An 18,935-nucleotide genomic window follows, 5' to 3' on the forward strand; every position below is an offset into this window, starting at 1 on the left:
TGTCTTTTCACTTTTATTGGTAAAGTCTTTTGATAAACAAAAGTTTTTAATTTAATGAGGTCCCATTTGTTTATTTTGTCTTTTGCTGTTTGTGCTTTTGTTATTATACTAGATAATCCAAAGCTAGGCCTGACAGCATTGCCCCTGCCCGTTCTAAGAATTTTGTGGTTTTACTTTGCTCATTTAGGTCCTTAATCCATTTTTAATTTGTTTTTGTGTATGGTGTGAGGCATGATCCTATTTCATTTTTCTGCATGTGGAGATCCAATTTTCCCAGTACCATTTAGTAAAGAGATTCTTCTTTCCCCATAGAATGGACTTAGCACCTTTTTCAAAAATTAGTTGACCATATATATGTGGGTTTATTTCTGGACTCTCAGTTCTGTTCCATTGGTCTATGTGTCTATTGTTATACCAGTGCCAGGCTGTTCTGATTACTGTAGCTATAAAAAAACCAAACCTGTTGCCATCAAGTTGATTCCGACTCATAGCGACCCTACAGGACAGAATAGAACTGCCCCATAGGGTTTCCAAGGAGTGGCTAGTGGATTCAAACTGCCAGCATTTTTGGTTAGCAGCCAAAGTATGTTTTAAAATCGGGAGGTGTGAGTCCTTCTACTTTGTTCTTCTCTTTCAACATTGCAATTTTTCGGGGCCCCTTGCCATTCCACATGAAGTTGAGGATTGGTTTTTCTATTTCTGCAAAGAAGGCTGTTGGAATTTTAATCAGAGTTGTGTTGAATCTATAGATTGCTTTGTGTGGTACTGATATCTTAACAATATTAAGTCTTCCAATCCATGAACATGGACGATCTTTCCATTTATTTAAGTCTTTAATCTCTTTCAGCAGTGTTTTATAGTTTTCGTTGTATAAGTCCTTCACATCCCTGGTTAGATTTATTCCTAGGTATTTTATTTTCTTAGATTCTATTGTTAATGGAATTGTTTCCCTAATTTCTCTTTTGGGTATCTCATTACTGGTGTATAGAAACCCAACTGATTTTTGTTTTTTGACCTTGTGCCTAAACTTTGCTAAATTCCTCTATTAGCTCTATAAGTTTTCTTGTGAATTCTTTGGGATTTTTTGTATATAGGATCATGTCATCTGCAAATAGGGATAATTTTGCATCTTCTTTTCCAGTCTGGATACCTTTTGTGTCTTTTTTTTTTTTTGCCTTATTGCTCTTGCTAAGACTTCTGTAATACTGAATAGAAGTGGGGAGAGCAGGACCCTTGTCTTGCTTCCAGTTTCAAGGGAAAAGCTCCCAGTTTTTCTTCATTAAGTATAATGTTGGCTGTTGGCTTTTCATATATCCCCTGAATGATATTGCGGAATTTCCCGTCTATTCCTGTCTTCTTTAGAGTTTTCATCAAGAAAGGGTGTTGTATTTTATCAGATGCTTTTTCTGTATCCATAGAGATGATCGTGTGGTTCTTTTCCTTTGTTCTATTGATGTGGTGTATTACGTTGATTGATTTTCTAATGTTGAACCATCCCTGTGTTCCTGGAGTAAATCCCACTTGGTCATGGTGTATGACTCTTTTAATATGCTGTTGGATTCTGTTCGCTAGTATTCTGTTGAGGATTTTTGCATCTATATTCATAAGAGATACTGACCTGTAGTTTTCTTTCCTTGTGATGTCTTTGTCTGGTTTATGTATCAGGTCCCAGACTTCTTGATGTGCTACCTTTTCCTCCCTCAGATCCTTTCCTGCTTTTTACATCTCTGTTTTCCATTGAAAGTATGATGAAAATCTTATGGATCTTTCATAAAGGCGACTAAGATGTAAATACCTATGTAGCCCCTGACAGATCTTAGTATTTTATAATGAGAAATACATGATACTGAGGAATTAATTGCAGTGGAATTTCTGAGATTAGATTGAGAATGGAATTCCTTGTAATTAATGTCCTTTGTAATTACATCACATTACTGGAAAGAAGCCACCTTGTTCCCAGCACCAGCTTTTTATGGAGTTCTGCTGTGTTTGTAGTTCTCACGTATCTTTGGCTACTTACGTAGATATGGAAGTTTGTAACACTTTTAGTCATCATCCAGATATCTTCCTTGGAAAGAGAGGCAGATTTATTAGCAAGTATGCAAATTGCTCTGTCTACAACAGGTAGAGTTTTATGACTTTGACTTTTAAATAATTTGGCCTATGACCATCCTTAAAGCGATTGACTGCTAACCAAAAGGTTGGCGGTTCGAAACCACTAGTGGCTCGGGAGAAAGATGTGGTAGTCTGCTTCCACAGAGAGTTATGGCCTTGGAAACCCTATGGGGTTGGTATGAGTCAGAATCGACTCGATGACATTGAGTTTTCAGTGGGTTTGTGATCATCCTTGCACAGTTATTCACAAAAGAATGTGTGTGCTTTATAATCCACGAAACATTGCTGTTTTCACCAATGATTTTTTAAAAAGTCATCTAAGAAGTGATTCTATGCAGTTTCATTTTGGCATTTAACCATGCTGCCAATAAGTATAGAGCCCCGGAAGTACAATGGTTAAGAGCTCAGCTGCCAACCAAATAAGTTTAAAGGGGCCCTGGTGGCACAGTGGTTAAAGTAATTCATTGCTAACCAGAACGTCAGCAGTTAGAACCCACCAGCCACTCCTCAGGAGAAAAGATGTGGCAACGGGTTTGGTTGGTTCTCCCCCACCCCTTTGGATCATAATCTTTTTTTTTTAAACCTGCAGTAGTCACTGATTAGGAAACCTTTTGTTTCTTCAAGATTTTTTGTTTTTAACTTAGAAACTTTAAAGAAAAATAGCCTTTTCTATAAAATATGAATTTTGGTCTACCATTTCTTCCCTGTCCCAGTACAGGCTATATGTTGAATTAGACTTGAATTTTATAATATGCTAAAGACAGTGTTTTAGTAAAATATTTGGGGAAGCTTCATAAAAAATAGTATATTTAAATTTAAAATACCTTCTGAACATAAACATTCAGATTTATGCTTTACACTTTTTGGGTGAAATATATTTGTATCCTGTATTGGATTAAGATAGAAAGGTGAATAAAAAGGTAATTTGTTTTAAAAAAAATGCAAAAAGACCATTATAAATGGTTTTTTGACTGATATTAATTTATATGAGGATATTTAGGTGTTTTTTTTTCCCCCTGATTGAAATTTGTTTTAGATGCCATTCTAAATATGGTGAATATTGCCGCTAATATTCTGGGAGCAAAAACTGAAGATCTGACAGAAGGTACCAAACCATTTTATGAGTCTTTAAAGAGTTGATACTCCAGGGGTCTTTTTAGTGGAAAAATCAATCAATAAGCCAAGCATTTGACTTGTCATTTAAAAATAAAGGACCCAAAGGAACTTACCTTCTTCTATTATTCATAGTTTATTTGAATTTCATAAGTTCTTTTTTTTTTTTTTTTAATATGAAAAGGACCTTGTTTATATGAAACTCATGAATTTGTTTTTTGGCTCTTTCCTGCTGTAGGAGAAAATGATTTTCTTCCTTATCTCTTCACTGAGGTTTTGATGCCTTAATGGTACTTGAGTACATTTTCCTTCACTATCAAGAAAAAAGTCTTGCCCTTTTTTGTTTTTAAAAATCCTTATTAGTTAAACTTAAAATGACCCATTTATATCCTCTCATTCTCTTTAATAATATTAGTCTATCAGGTGTCTAGAAGGCATGTAAATCATGTACATTTACATAAAATTCATAGTCATCTCATTTTAATTATCTGAGAAGCTGAGAAGGAGTATGCAGTCCTTGTAGTTGCGAATTTATACAGACTTTCTCCAAAAGAACTTAATTTTTCAAAAAGTCTGTACTAGCAACATTATTTGACTTTTTTCCTTCTCCCCTGAGAAAGTAATTTGTTATAGTGAAATATTTTCATGGTACAGCTTTATAAAATTGAACTCAACGTGGGCATCTTTCTTAAAATAGGAAATAAAAGTATATCTGAGAATGCCACTGCCACAGCTGCACCTAAAATGCCTGAATCAGCTCCTGTTTCAACTCCTGTTCCATCACCTGAGTAAGTTATATTGCGATGTTAAATACAGTTCTATTAAAATGGAGATCTAAATATACTAGTACAAAAAAAGGTACTTGTGATTTGCTTGTGAAATGATTATCTCTAGAAAGCTCTGAATCATAAGGCAGACATTCTGTCATTAAGTCATAAGGCGACTTCTAACATTGCTGAGTTGCTTTTCTCCCCATAAGTGCATATGGATGCTAGGCATACACATTCTGTTTACTCACCTAAGGAAAAAATAAATAGGAATGTAAATTTTGTGTTGCGTTAAATTACCCCCACTTTATTCCAGATCAGACATTTGTTGTTCTGATACTATGTGTTACTTTAATTATCCATCACATGAAGTCTTTTCATCATTGCAAACAATTGACCTGACTGTGCAGATATAGGATTAAGGATACATTTTAAAAGCCTGTCATTATTAAGTGCAAGCTTAAAAGCATTTATTAACTACCTGCGGTATGACTAGATAGCTATCAGGGGTTCCCAAAATAGCTAGAGCAGTGGTTCTTAAATTATATGCTTGTCATACATCAAACTCTTACAGTGTTCCATTTTTCAAACTGAACTATATAGGTCTTTCCCCAGTTTGTGGTGGGGCACTTTGGGGTAGCGATGTATTTAGGTAGGTAACAGATAAAATATTCTCATTTTTTTTTGCTAGAGATTTTTTTGGTACTTGCTACTTGTTATCTATAATAATGATTTGGATAATTGGGTATAGTTGTTATAGATTTAATTTATTTATATTTCATTAGATATACCCCCTGTAAAATTTTGAAAGCCCTTTCATTCAGAAGAACTCTACTTAAGAGAATCACATATTTGAATATGAAACAGTTCAAGGTAGTATGTAATGAGATCTGCAATGGGTATGCTTTGAACTGTAATTCCTGAGTACCCTATGAATTAAAAAATGAGATTTTGTGCTTTGAAGGTTACAGTGACAAATGTGCATTCTTCTGTTTTGATCCTGAAAGTGACTGAAGATATTTTTTTGGATGATTCGAGAAAAAAATAACAGCATTATGTGTTATTGATTCCTAGAAGAACCTTAAGAAATCTATCGGCGATAGAGACATTTTTGGTGTTTCTAATTACGTGTAATTGTGATTGCTGTTCCCAACTTTGTAACTAGGCTTCTTCAGTTAACACATAATATTTCTAATTTTTCAAAACTAAATGAAATTAATTACATTTTATACAAATGCACACAGATATTTGTTGAAAAATATAATCAGCAAGCTATGTAGCAGTTTTTACTTTTCCATACTTTAGTTTTTAATATTTTCCCGTATTTGTTTACTTTTTAACTTAATGTTTCTTTGTTTCTGTTTGTCTTAAATTCTTTTAAATGATTGTATAATAATCCTTTGGGAAAAAATAAACAGAAATGAAGGAATCTATAATAGAGTGTTAAGTTAAAGTTACTGTGAAATCCTGGCTTATTTTTCTTTTTCTAGATTGAAGAGTTTTGTTTTGTTTTGTTTTGTTTTTCAAGTACAGCTCTGATTGGGGTGTATATATGTGGTACATAACTTATTTTTGACTAAATTAATTTAATTTTGTTTCCCTCCTCCCCTTCTTTGCTCCTTTTTACTGTCAAAATTTATTTTGTTGATAATAAGAGAAATACCACCTTAATATATTAGAAATGATAGAGACTGTATACACACATATTTCTTCTAATAATATTTTAGTTTTGTCCATTTACTATTTCACTGTCAACAAAATGACAGCCTAGCATTTAGATACTGTCTACTTTTTACCTTCTTCCATCATTGTTAATGTGATGTTAGTCTTTGTTTGAAGACATTTCCTGGCATTCTTAGTAATTTTTCAGGGTAGGGAGATTTGTGTATGAAGCTTTTTTTTGTATTCAAATTATTTTTTCAGATTGCACCTTTTGTGCTGTAAGGCTGCACCTAGAAATTATCTTCATCTTGGAAGGGACCCATAGGCGTTATAATTTACAACACTGTTCCCACAAGCTCCACCCCCACTCCAGAGCCCAAAGATGGAATTGAATTAGTGACACTATTAGTTTATTATAAGCCAGGATTCTACTTAAAGTGGTTAAATATTTGTGTTTAGAAAATTAGCCTAGAAGATACTAAGATTACTTTGGTGAGGAGGATATGTTTCTTCTCCCTAAAGCAAATAATCTCGTGTACGTGCACACGTGCACGTGTTTGATATTGTGTTGGAGTTCCTAAAATTACCTTTGACAAATCTACCTGCCTTTTGATTGTAGGGTATTCAGCCACAAGTGCATTCATAAGTATTAAGAATCTTGGATTCTGGTTCTAGCTCTGAGGCTTAAAAGCCTTGGACATCTCAATTTCTGATATATAAGGGGTGGTGAGGCTTGTAAAGATTTGGTAAATATTTATGGGGGGAAAGGCATAATATATATTCAGTGTGTGGAAGTATTCCCATACAAACAGATTAAAGAAAAGCAAGTCTGAGATGGTAAATATGGTGGTTTGAAGCAGATGGCTGGTCACTTGATAAATGGTCTTTCTGTTACCATTTTTGAGCATTATTTGTATTTATAATGAAAAGGTACTGAAGGGGGAAAATTCATCCAAAAACTATTTGAGTTTCTTCTGTACTTCAGCCCTTCTTTTGTGTATGATACATTTATTTTCCTTGAATATAATTTTAACTTTTGATTTCTAATTAACATGATTTGTAACTATGATATATATTTCTAGGTTTGTAACCACTGAAGTACATATACATGAAATAGAGCCATCAACACCGGATACAGCAAAAGAGAGTCCCATTGTACAACTGGTTCAAGAGGAAGAAGAGGAGACAAGTCCATCTACAGTGACCCTTCTGGGCACTGGTGAACAGGAAGATGAATCATCACCTTGGTTTGAGTCAGAGACACAAATATTTTGCAGTGAACTGACCGCAATTTGTTGCATTTCTAGTTTTTCGGAATACATATATAAATGGTGTTCAATTAGAGTTGCCCTTTATCGGCAACGCAGCAGAACTGCTGTGAGAAAAGGAAAAGATTATCTTCTGTCACCTCAACCACCATTAATGCTTCCCACAGAATCAGTGGACAGTTCAGTATTGCAACCTCCGAGTGGAGAATTGGACAGTAAGAGTATGGAAAGGGACACTGAAACTGTTGTTCTAGATGACTTAAGTAGCATGCACCAAAGTGATTTGATCAATCACACTCTCCATGCAATGGAACTTGAACCGAGCCATCCTCAAACTCTTTCTCAGTCTCTTCTCTTGGATATCACTCCAGAAATCACTACATTATCTAAAATAGAAGTAACTGAGTCTGTTAAACATGAAACAGGACATACACCATCACAAGTAATTCCCCAAGAGAGTTCTGTTGAGGTTGATAATAAAACAGAAAAGTCTGAGAGTTCTAGTTCTATAGAGAAGCCATCTGTGATCTATGCAACAAGTAAAGTTAATGAATTAACAGATAATATTGTAAAAGAAGACATAAACTCCATGCAAATTATCACAAAGCTATCTGAAACAATAGTGCCACCTATAAACACAGCCACCGTGCCAGACAGTGAAGATGGGGAAGCCAAAATGACCATAACTGACACACCAAAGCAAATTTTGACTCCTGTTGTGGATTCTTCTTCATTACCTGAAGTGAAAGAGGAAGACCAGTCCCCAGAAGATGCTCTTTTGGCTATTCCTGGATCGAGTGGGTTACAAAGGACAGCTACAGATTTTTATGCTGAATTACAAAATTCTACAGATCTAGGATATGCTAATGGAAATCTTGTACATGGGTCAAACCAAAAGGAGTCAGTATTTATGAGACTTAATAATCGGATTAAAGCCTTAGAAGTTAACATGTCTCTCAGTGGTCGCTATCTGGAGGAGCTTAGCCAAAGGTATGCTTTATTATGAATTAGCACGATGCACAGTTTGCATGGTGAGTTAGGTAGTATAGTATGATCCATGACTATGGGCTGAGAGGATTTAACTATCTCATAATAATAGTAAGCACAATTTTAGCTGGAGAGAGGAAGAAAGAATGGATTTTCTTTTTTTTTAAGTTAAGTAGAGCCTACTCAGTTGACTCAACACTATTGTTATTAGGCTGATAACAGGTTTGAATTACCTATACTCACCTTCTCTTCTGTTGCTTCACTTTAGCCACTTTTAATATTTAATTTTCAGAGACCTCATGAGAAAAATTACAGTGTATAGACTTTACGGCTCTTAGTAAAACTTGGACCAGATTTCATTTAAGATTTTGGACAAGTGAAGACTAGATTGGACTGACCTGGATGATTAGGCAACATTTGCACTCAAACAAGTCCTGTAACCCTAGTTCTAGTTGTGGTAATTTGTGCTTTTGTGCTCATAAGTGCCACAGGCAGTGCTAGTATGTTTATGCTTGGTTAAGACCCCAGAGGCACAGCTCTCCATTTTTAAACCTGTTTACTCTTTTTTATTACTTAGGTATTCAGTGTCCTTAGAGCTTTTCCATCAACAATTTTCAACCACCTAGGCATCAAGTGGAGCCCGGTGGCGCAGTGGTTTAGAGCTCAGCTGCTAACCAAAAGGTCAGCAGTTTGAATCCACCAGCCGCTCCTTGGAAACCCTATGGGGCAGTTCTCCTCTGTTCTATAGGGTCATTACGAGTCGGAATCAACTCGGAATGGGAGGCATCAATTGTGTAGAGTTCCTGAAAAACCACCTTTTTCTACTCCTCCAAATTGAAATGCTACTAATGAGATGTCACTAGGGTAGTCTTTATATTGTACGGGGGGTTTCTTCCTAATTCACACATATCATTTACTAGGAAATTTTGTGTATATGTATGCGTATACACTTAGCTACTTCATACCTGCTCTTGCCTCTTCCCCCCTTCCTTTCTGGCCCCAAGGGAATCACAGAAAACACAAAATATTAGAAAGCAATAAAATGCATAGAATTGATATTGAGCTAGGAAATACCTTAAGGGACTTCTTTATTATGCCTTTGCAAGTTTTCCTGCATCACACAAGCCTCAATAAGAGTCATTTTAAGAAAAGTGGATTTGTCACATATATCACTATCAGGAGGCTATTTCCAGTACTAAATGAAATACTAAGAAATTAAAGCTAATTTAAATAAATTCTTACTCCACAGGTACCGAAAACAAATGGAAGAAATGCAGAAGGCTTTCAATAAAACAATAGTAAAACTTCAGAATACTTCAAGAATAGCAGAGGAGCAGGTTGGTTATCTTCATGCCTTATTTTTTTGTATAAATTTCCATTTGCTTCTGTAGGACCTCACTGGTAAGAAGGGGAAATACTTTATTTTTTTCTTTGATAGCTGATGATTAAACCTGCTTTATAATGTCATGCTTGGAAAGTTATCTAGCTATTAGTATCAATATCTCCTCTAGAGAAAACGTTCTTAAACATTGTTCATTCATTTTTCTATAGACATTTATTCTGAAGGGCCTGTGCTAGATGCTGGGGATACAGAATAGTAGAAATATGATTTTTACCCTCAAAAAAATTCATAACCTAGTAGGATAAAAGAGATGTGAACAGATAATGACAGCAACAACAAAAAAAATGTGATAGCATCATGTAATACAGAAGAGGTGCTGTAGGAGTTACATGGACAGAGATGGCTAATTCTGGCTTCTACTATAAAAGCTTTTTTTCCTGGAATATCCACCGTGATCAGACTCCTGACTTTTTTTTGTTCAGTACTTCATTTGTTTCAGAGAACACAAGGGGTTTAAACAGTGGGGTAAATTTGATTATAAGAAATCCCAAGGCCAGCATGTCTAGTGTGCAAGATTTTCTTTAGGGTATATCTAATCCATTCCCGTCTAGTTGATTCTGACTCATAGTGACCCTGTAAGACAGAGTAGAACTGCCCAGTATGGTTTCCAACTCTGTAAATCTTTACGGAAGCAGACTGGCACATCTTTCTCCCAAGGAGCAGCTGGTGGGTTCGAACTGCCAGACTTTTGGGTTAGCAGCCAAGCCCTTAACCACTGCACCACCAGAGCTCCTTGAGGTATATCTAGGAGTGGGATTTTTGATGAAGATTTTCAGTTTCACTAAATAATGGCAGATTAATTTCCAAGTTGTACTAATTTATTTCCACACAACAATTTGAGAGTTCCAGTGGCTCCATATCCTCGTCAATATTTAGAATTGTCAAACTTTTAACTTTTTCCAATATAATGAATATAAAATGATGCCTCATGGTTTTAATGTGTATTTTTCTTGATTGCTAATGATGGTGAACATCTTTTCTTAGATTTACTGGCCATTTTGTTTTCTATTAAATGCCCATTCTTGGCTTTTGCGCTTTTTTTTTGTTTTTGTTTTTTAATTGCTAGGAGTTCTTGTAAGATATAGGTATCCAATTTAATGTTTCCTTTATGAATAATCACTTGTCCCAGCGCTACTTATTTACTAGTTCATACTTACCTCCTTGTTCTGCACTACCACCTCTTTCTATCATAGGTAGGAAAACCAGATTGATACAAATGGGTCTATTTCTTGGTCTTCATTCTGTTCCATTAGTCTTTTGTCTATCATTTTACATATACCATATTATTGGATCATTGCTTTATGTCTAGATATCTTGCAGGGCAAGCCCCCTTCCCCACAACCATTCTTGTTCTTCTTTAGAAGCCATTTGACTAGTTTCATTCTTTGGCTTTTGTTTTAATCATCTAGTGCTGCTCTAACAGAAACACCACAGGTGGATGGCTTTAACAAAGATAAATTTATTTCCTCATAGTAAAGTAGGCTAAAAGCCCAAATTCAGGGTGTCAGCTCCAGGGGAAGGCTTTTTCTCTCTGTCGGCCTTCTTGTCAATCTTCCCCTGGACTAGGAGCTTCTCTGCACAGGGACCCCGGGCCCAAACGATGTACTCTGACCCCAGCACTGCTTTTTTGGTATGAGGTCCCCAACTCTCTGCTTGCTTCCCTTTCCTTTTATCTCTTGTAAGATAAAAGGTGGTGCAGGCAAAATAATAAATGTTGGAGAGGTTGTGGAGAGACTGGAACACTTATACACTGTTGGTGGAAATGTAAAATGGTACAACCACTATGGAAATCGATTAGCGCTTTCTTAAAAAGCTAGAAATAGAAGTACCGTATGATCCAGCAATCCCGCTCCTTGGAATATGTCCTAGAGAATTAAGAGCCGTCACACGAATAGATATATGCATACCCGTGTTCATTGCAGCATTGTTCACGATAGCTAAAAGATGGAAACAACCTAGGTGCCCATCAGCGGACAAATGGATAAACAAGTTATAGTATATTCACACAGTGAAGTACTATGTAACGATGAAGAACAACGATGAATCCGTGAAACATCTTATAACATGGAGGAATCTGGAAGGTATTATGCTTAGTGAACTTAGTCACAAAAGGACAAATGTTGTGTAAGACCACTATTATAAAAACTCAAGAAAAGGTTTAAACACAGAAGACAATATTCTTTGTTGGTTGCAAGGGTGGGGAGGGAGGGAGAGGGGTATTCACTAACTAGAAAGTAGACAAGAATTATCTTAGGTGAGGGGAAGGACAGCACACATTACAGGGGAAGTTAGCACAACTGGACTAAACCAAAGCTAAGAAACTTCCTGAATACAACCAGTCATGTCAAGGGACAGAGTAGAGTAGCAGGGGTAGGGGTCTGGGGACCATGGTTTCAGGGAACATCTAGGTCAATTGGCCTAACAAAGTTTTTTAAGAAAATGTTCTGCATCCCACTTTGTTGAGTGGCGTCTGGGGTCTTAAAAGCTAGCGAGCAGCCATCTTAAGATGACTCAATTGCTCCCAACCCATCTGGAATAAAGGAGAATGAAGAACACCGTGGACACAAGGAAAGTATTAGCCCAAGAGACAGAAGGGGCCACATAAACCAGAGACTTCATCAGCCTGAGACCAGAAGAGCTAGATGGTGCCCAGCTACCACAATGACTGCCCTGACAGGGAATGCAACAGAGAGTCCCTGATGGAGCAGGAGAAAAGTGGAGTGCAGAACTCAAATTCTAGTAAAAAGATCAGACTTAATGGTTTAATTGAGACTGGAGGCACCCTGGAACACTTGGCCCCCGGGCTGTCTGTTAGCCCAAAACTAAAACCGTTCCCGAGGCCAACTTTTCAGACAAAGATTAGACTGGACTGTGGGACAGAAAATGATACTCGTGAAGAGTGTGCTTCTTAGTACAAGTAGATACATGAGATTAAATGAGCAGCTCTCGTCTAGAGGCGAGATGAGAAGGCAGAGAGGGTCAGGAGCTGGTTGAATGGACACGGGAAATCGGGTGGAAAGGAAGAGTGTGCTATCACAGTATAGGGAAGGCAAGTAGGGTCACGAAACAATGTATGTATGAATTTTTGTGTGAGAGACTGACTTGAATTGTAAACTTTCACTTAAAGCACAAAAATTAAAAAAAAATGCCAACAAAAAAAAAAAAGTGATGCAGGCCACACCCCAGGGACACTCCCTTTACATTGGATCAGAGATGTGACCTGGGTAAGGGTGTTACAATCCCACCCTAACCCTCTTTAACATAAAATTACAATCACAAAATGGAGGAAAACCACACAATGCTGGGAATCATGGCCCAGCCAAATTGATACACACATTTTTGGGGGGACATGATTCAATCCATGACAGCTTTACGATATTGATTTTAGAATGAACTTGATTATCTCCATAAGTGTTTGGGATTGTCATTGGAATTGCAGCAGTCGATTTTGGAAGAACTGATATCCTAAAGATGTTGATTCTTTGTGTCTTTGAAAATGGTATATCTCATTTAAATCTAATATTTTCAGTAAAAAAAATTCTTCAGAAATATTTTGCATATCTTGTTAGATGTATTGCTAAGTTTTTAATCCCTTTTATGCTATTTTAAGTAGTATTTTAAACTTTATATTTTTGGTGCATGTGTAGAAATGTAGTTGATTTCTGTGTGTTAAACTCAAGTTCTTTTGGGGTTTTCTGTTATACAGTCTTATTGACTGCAAATGAGGTCAATTTTGGTCATAATGAGTTGGAATCATCTCGATGGCACCCATCAACACCACCACCATTTTATTTCCTTTCCTCACTTCCCTCTTATCTCATTGGCTAGGGCTATACAGTGATGAATAAGGCTGGTGATAGTGGACATCCCTGTCTTGCTGATTTTAAGGGAATGGCTTCAGTATTGCACCTTAAAATGTGATGCTTATTAATGAGTTTTTATAGTGTTATCAGGATAAAAAAGATTTATAGTATTTTGAAAAGGTTATTTGGTGGTAGGGGATAGTGAGGTGAAGTGAGGTGAAGTGAGGTGACTAAGGAGGCCTCAGGTTGCAGAGTTTGGTTGTATCTTACTTTCAGTTCACGACACATTGTAATTGTTCCATACAAAGTTCCTGCCTTCCTCCTTTCTTTCTCTCTCCACCCCTCACTCCTCATTCCATCCACAGACCCAACACCCATTCTCCTCTCCCTGATTTACAACCATTCTATTCTCCTTAATATATATATCTTTGTAATATCATCTTACAAAACATTTGTTTCATATACTTGTATTTTTTTCTTAAAAAAATTTTTGTGTATTTTTTTTTAATTCTATTGTGCTTTAGGTGAAAGTTTACAGCACAGTTAGTTTCTCATTCAAAAATTTATACACAGATTGTTCTGTGACATTGTTCACAATCCCCACATGCTGTCAGCACTCTCCCCCTTACCACCCCGGGTTCCCCAGTCCATTCGTCCAGTTTTCCTGTCCCTTCCTGCCTTCTCGTCTTTGCCTTTGGGCAGATGTTGCCCATTTGGTCTCCTGTGCTTGACAGAACTAAGAAACATGTTCCTCACATGTGTTATTGTTTGTCTTACAGGCCTGTCTAAACTTTGGCTGAAAGGTGGACTTCAGGAGTGGCTTCAGTTAGCAGGGTGTCCAGGGGCCATAGTCTCAGGGGTTCCTCTAATCTCTGTCAGACCAGTTAGTCTGGTCTTTTTTTTGTGAATTTGAATTTTGTTTACATTTTCCTTCTGCTCTGTCTGGGACCCCCTATTGTGATCCCTGTCAGAATAGTCAGTGGTGGTAGCTTCTGGACTCACGCTAGTGGAGGCTGTGGTTCATGTGGTCCATTAATCCTTTGGACTTATATTTTCCTGGGACGTTGTTTTTTTTTCATTCTCCTTTGCTCTGGATGGGATGGGACCAATAGCTGTATCTTAGATGGCCACTTGCAGCTTTTAACACTACTCACCAAAGTGGGATGTAGGACATTTTCTCTGTGAACTTTGTTATAGATGTCCCCTGAGACAGTGGTCCCAGCTCTCAGCCCCAGTAACTCGGTCCCTCAAGGTGTTTGGATGTGTCTAGAAAACTTCTATGACTTTGCCTTGGTCAAAGTGTCCTAACTTCCCCACTTCCCCTATATTGTGTGTTGTGTTTCCCCTCACCAAAGTTATCACCTATCTAGTTAGTGCTGTCTACTATCTAGTTAGTGCTTACCTCTCCCCACCCCTCACCGTCCTCTCTTTTGTAACCATAAAAGATTATTCTTTTTGTGTGTGTAAACCTTTTCTTGAGTTTTTATACTTGTAGCCTCATACAATATTTGTCCTTTTGTAATTGACTTATTTCACTCAGCATAATGCCCTCCAGATTCATCCATGTTGTGAAATATTTCACAGATTCATCATTGTTCTTTACCGTTGCATCGTATTCCATCGTATGTACCATAATTTGTTTATCCATTCATTTGTTGATGAGCACTTAGTTTATTTCCATGTTTTTGCTGTTGTGAATAATGCTGCAGTGAACATGGGTATGCGTATGTCTATTACTGTGACAGCTTTTTATTTCTCTAGGATATATTCCTAGGATTGGGACTGCTGGATCTTATATTTCTATTTCTAGCTTTTTAAGGAGGTGCCATATTGTTTTCCATAGTGGTTGTACCATTTTACATTTCCATCAGCAGTGCATAAGAGTTCCAAGCTGCCCGCATCCTCTCCAACATTTGTTATTTTCTGGTTTTTTTTTTGATTAGTGCCAATAATGTTGGGGTGAGATGATATCTCATTGTAGTTTTGATTTGCATTTCTCTAATGGCTAATGATCGTGAGCATTTCCTCATGTCTGTTAGCTGCCTGAATATCTTCCTTGGTGAAGTGTTTGTCAGTATCCTTCGTGCATTTTTAAACTGGATTATTTGTCTTTTTGTTGTAGAAGTGTTGAAGTATTTTATAGATTTTAGAGATTAGACCCTTGTTGGATATGTGGTAGCCAAAAATTTTTTCCAGTCTGTAGGTTCTCTTTTTATTCTTTTGGTGAAGTCTTTTGATGATCATGAGTGTTTAATTTTTAGAAGATCCCAGTTATCTAGCTTATCTTCTGGAGTTTGCGTGTTGTTGGTTATGGTTTGTATCCTGTTAATGCTGTGTATTAGGGCCTCTAGTGTTGATCATATTTTTTTTCTATGAACTTTATAGTTTTTGGCTTTATATTGAGGTCTTTGATCCATTTTGAATTACTTTTTGTGTATGGTTCGAGGTATGGGTCCTGTTTTCATTTTTTCAGTTTTGCCAGCACCGTTTGTTAAAAAAACTGTCTTTTCCCTATTTAATGGACTTTGGTCATTTGTCAAAGATCGGCTGACCATAGGTGGATGGATTTACATCTGGGTTCTCCATTCTGTTCCATTGGTCTGTGCGTCTGTCATTGTATCAGTATCATGCTGTTTTGACTATGATGGCTGTATAATGGGTTCTGAGATCGGGTAGTGTGAGGCGCCCTACTTTGTTCTTTATTTCAATAATGCTTTGCTATCTGGGGCCTCTTTCCTTTCCATATGAAGTTGGTGGTTACTTTTTACATCTCGTTAAAGAATACTGTTGGTATTTGGATTGAGATTACATTTGTAGATCACTTTGGATAGATATTGACATTGTCACAACTTTGAGTTTCCCTATCCATGAGTATGGTGTGTTTTTCCATTTATGTAGGTCTCTTGGTTTCTTGCAGTAATGTTTTGTGGTTTTCTTTGTATAGATCTTTCATGTCCCTGGTTAGATTTATTCCTAAGTATTTTATCTTTTTAAGGGCTATTATAAATGGTATTGTTTTCCTGATTTCCTTTTCGAAGTTCTCTTTGTTGGTGTAGGAATCCAACTGATTTTTTGTATGTTGATCATGTATCCTGCTACTGTGCTGAATCTTTCTCTTAGTTTCAGTAGTTGGCTTGTGGAAACTGTGACTAGGGACAGTTTTACTTCTTCATTACCAATTTGGATGCCCTTTATTTCTTTTTCTTGCGTTATTGCTCTAGCTAGGATTTCCAGCACCATGTTAAATAGCAGTGGTGAAAAAGGGCATCCTTGTCTTGTTCCCATTCTCAGGAGGAGTGCTTTCAGCCACTCTCCATTGAGAATGATGTTGGCGTTGGTTTCATATAGATGCGCTTTATTATATTGAGGAATTTCCCTTCTGTTCCTACTTTATTGAGAGTTTTTGTCAGGAATGGGTGTTGGATATTATCAAATGCCTTTTCTGCGTCAATTGAGATGATCATGTGATTGTTTTGTTTTGTTCTGTTTATGTGATGGATTACATTGATTTTCTAATGTTGAGCCATCCTTGGATAGCTGTTTTGAATCCCACTTGGTTGTGGTGTATTATTATTAATTTTTTATATGATGCCAAATTCTATTGGCTAGAATTTGTTGAGAATTTTTACATCTATATTCATGAGAGATATTCATCTGTAATTTTCTTTATTTGTTGTGTCTTTGCCTAGCTTTGGTATCAGGGTTATGCTGGCTTCATAGGATGAATTTGGAGGTATTCCTTCTGTTTCTATGCTCTGAAATAGTTTGAGTAGTACTGGTGTAAGCTCTTCCCTGAATGTTTGGTAGAATCCTCCAGTGAACCTATCCTGGCCAAGGCTTTTTTTTTTGTTGGGAGTTTTTATTACCTCTTCAAGCTCTTCTCTTGTTACGGGTCTATTCAGATTTTCTGTCTCAGTTTGTGTTAGTTTAGGTAGGTAGTGTGTTTCTAGAAATTCGTCCATTTCCTCTCAAATTTGTTGGAGTACAATTTTTCATAGTTTTCTATTATGATCCTTTTTATTTCAGTTGGGTCTGTTGTAATGTCCCCTATCTCATTTCTTGTGTGAGTTATTTGCTTTCTCTCCTTTTTTTCTTTTGTCAATTTTGCCAATGCTCCCTCGATTTTTTCAGAGAACTAACTTTTGGTCTTGTTGATTCTTTCTATTTTTTTCTCTTCTCTGTTTCGTTTATTTCTGCTCCAGTCTGTATTATTTCCTTTTTTCTGGTGCCTGTGGGCTTCTTTTGCTGTTCTGTTTCTATTTGTTCAAGTTGTAGGGCTAACATTTTGATTTTGGTCTGTTCTTTTTTGATGTGTGCATTTATTGCTATAAACTCACCTCTGAGCATTGCCTTTTGCTGTGTCCCAAAGGTTTTACATGATATGTTTTCACTCTCATTTGATTCTGGGAATTTTTTGATTCCCTCTTTCACTTCTTCTATTACCCAGTTATTTTTCTAGCAAAGTGGTATTCAGTTTCCATGTATTTGATTTTTTTTCCCTTGCTCTTCTTATTATTGATTTCTACTTTTATGGCATTGTCATCTGAGAGAATGCTTTATATTATTTCAGTGTTTTGGATTTTATTGAGGGTTGCTTTTTGGCCTAAAATGTGGTCTATTCTGGAGAATGTTCCATGTGCGCTGGAAAAGAATGTATAGTTTTCTGATGTTGGGTGGATCTATACGTGTATTTTTCAATTTTTTTTTATTGTGCTTTAGGTGAAAGTTTACAGCTTAAGTTAATTTCTTATGCAAAAATTTATACACATATTGTTATGGGACTGCACAATCCTTCTTTCCACCCCGAGTTTCCCATGTCCCTCCATGCCTTCTCATCCTGTCTCTGGACAGGAGCCACCCATTTGGTCTCATGTATCTGCTTGAACTAAGAAGCACACTTTTCACGAGTATTATTTTATGTTTTATAGTCCAGTCTAATCTTTGTCTGAAGAGTGGACTCCAGGAATGGTTTTAGTTCTGGGTTAACAGAGAGTCTGGGGGCCATGGCTTCAGGGGTTCCTCCAGTCTCAGTCTTGTCTTTTTACTAGAATTTGAGTTCTGTTCCACACTTTTCTCCGGCTCCATTAAGGACTGTCTGTTGTGTTCCTTGTCAGGGCGGTCATTGGTGGTAGCCGGGCACCATCCAGCTCTTCTGGTCTCAGGCTGATGAAGTCTCTGGTTTATATGGACCTTTTGTCTCTTGGGCTAATATTTTCCTTGTGTCTTTTGTTTTCTTCATTCTCCTTTGCTCCAAGTGGGTTGGGACCAATTAATGCATCTTAGATGGCTGCTTGCAAGCTTTTAAGACCCTAGATGCCACTCACCAAAGTGGGATGCAAAACATTTTCTTAATAAACTTTGTTATACCAGTTGATGTAGATGTCCTCTGAAACCATGGTCCCCAGACCCCAGCCCCTGCTACTCTGTCCCTCAAAGTGTTTGGCTGTATTCAGCAAACTTCCTAGCTTTTGGTTTAGTCCAATTGTGTTGGCTTCCCCTGTATTGTGTGTTGTCCTTCCCTTCAGCTAAGATGATTCTTGTCTTTGATCCATTTTGTGTTAGTTTCATATATAGTGTGAGATATGGTTATAGGTTTATTCTTTTGATTGTGGAAATCTAGTTGTCCTCAGAAACATGTATTAAAGAGATGATTCTTTCCCTGTTGAGTGGGCTTAGCAGGCTTGTTGAAAATCAATTGACTCAATTTTATTCCATTGGCCTTTATAGCTATCATTATAGCAGTACCAGACTGTGTTGATTACCATAGCTTTATAATATGTCTTGAAATTGGGAAGTATGAGTCCTCCTATGTTGTTGT

At 36.9% G+C, this 18,935-nt stretch overlaps 1 protein-coding gene across 7 annotated transcripts in view; it reads left to right on the forward strand.

Annotated features, from left to right (window-relative positions):
• SUCO (SUN domain containing ossification factor) overlaps window positions 1-18,935 on the forward strand; it is a 123,558-nt gene that overhangs the window by 83,969 nt on the left and 20,654 nt on the right. For all 7 annotated transcript variants that reach the window (XR_002825261.1, XM_004384115.3, XM_023738468.1 and 4 more), the window contains 4 exons: window positions 3,152-3,220; window positions 3,926-4,016; window positions 6,740-7,915; window positions 9,162-9,249. Coding sequence is in view for 6 of the 7 variants with exons in the window: in XM_004384115.3 (XP_004384172.1) it covers window positions 3,152-3,220; window positions 3,926-4,016; window positions 6,740-7,915; window positions 9,162-9,249 (1,424 nt within the window). In the remaining variant the exon portion in view is untranslated. The remainder of the gene's footprint in view (window positions 1-3,151; window positions 3,221-3,925; window positions 4,017-6,739; window positions 7,916-9,161; window positions 9,250-18,935) is intronic.

This window comes from Trichechus manatus, unplaced genomic scaffold (assembly GCF_000243295.1).
Source record: "Trichechus manatus latirostris isolate Lorelei unplaced genomic scaffold, TriManLat1.0 scaffold00117, whole genome shotgun sequence".
Taxonomy (NCBI): Eukaryota; Metazoa; Chordata; class Mammalia; order Sirenia; family Trichechidae; genus Trichechus; species Trichechus manatus.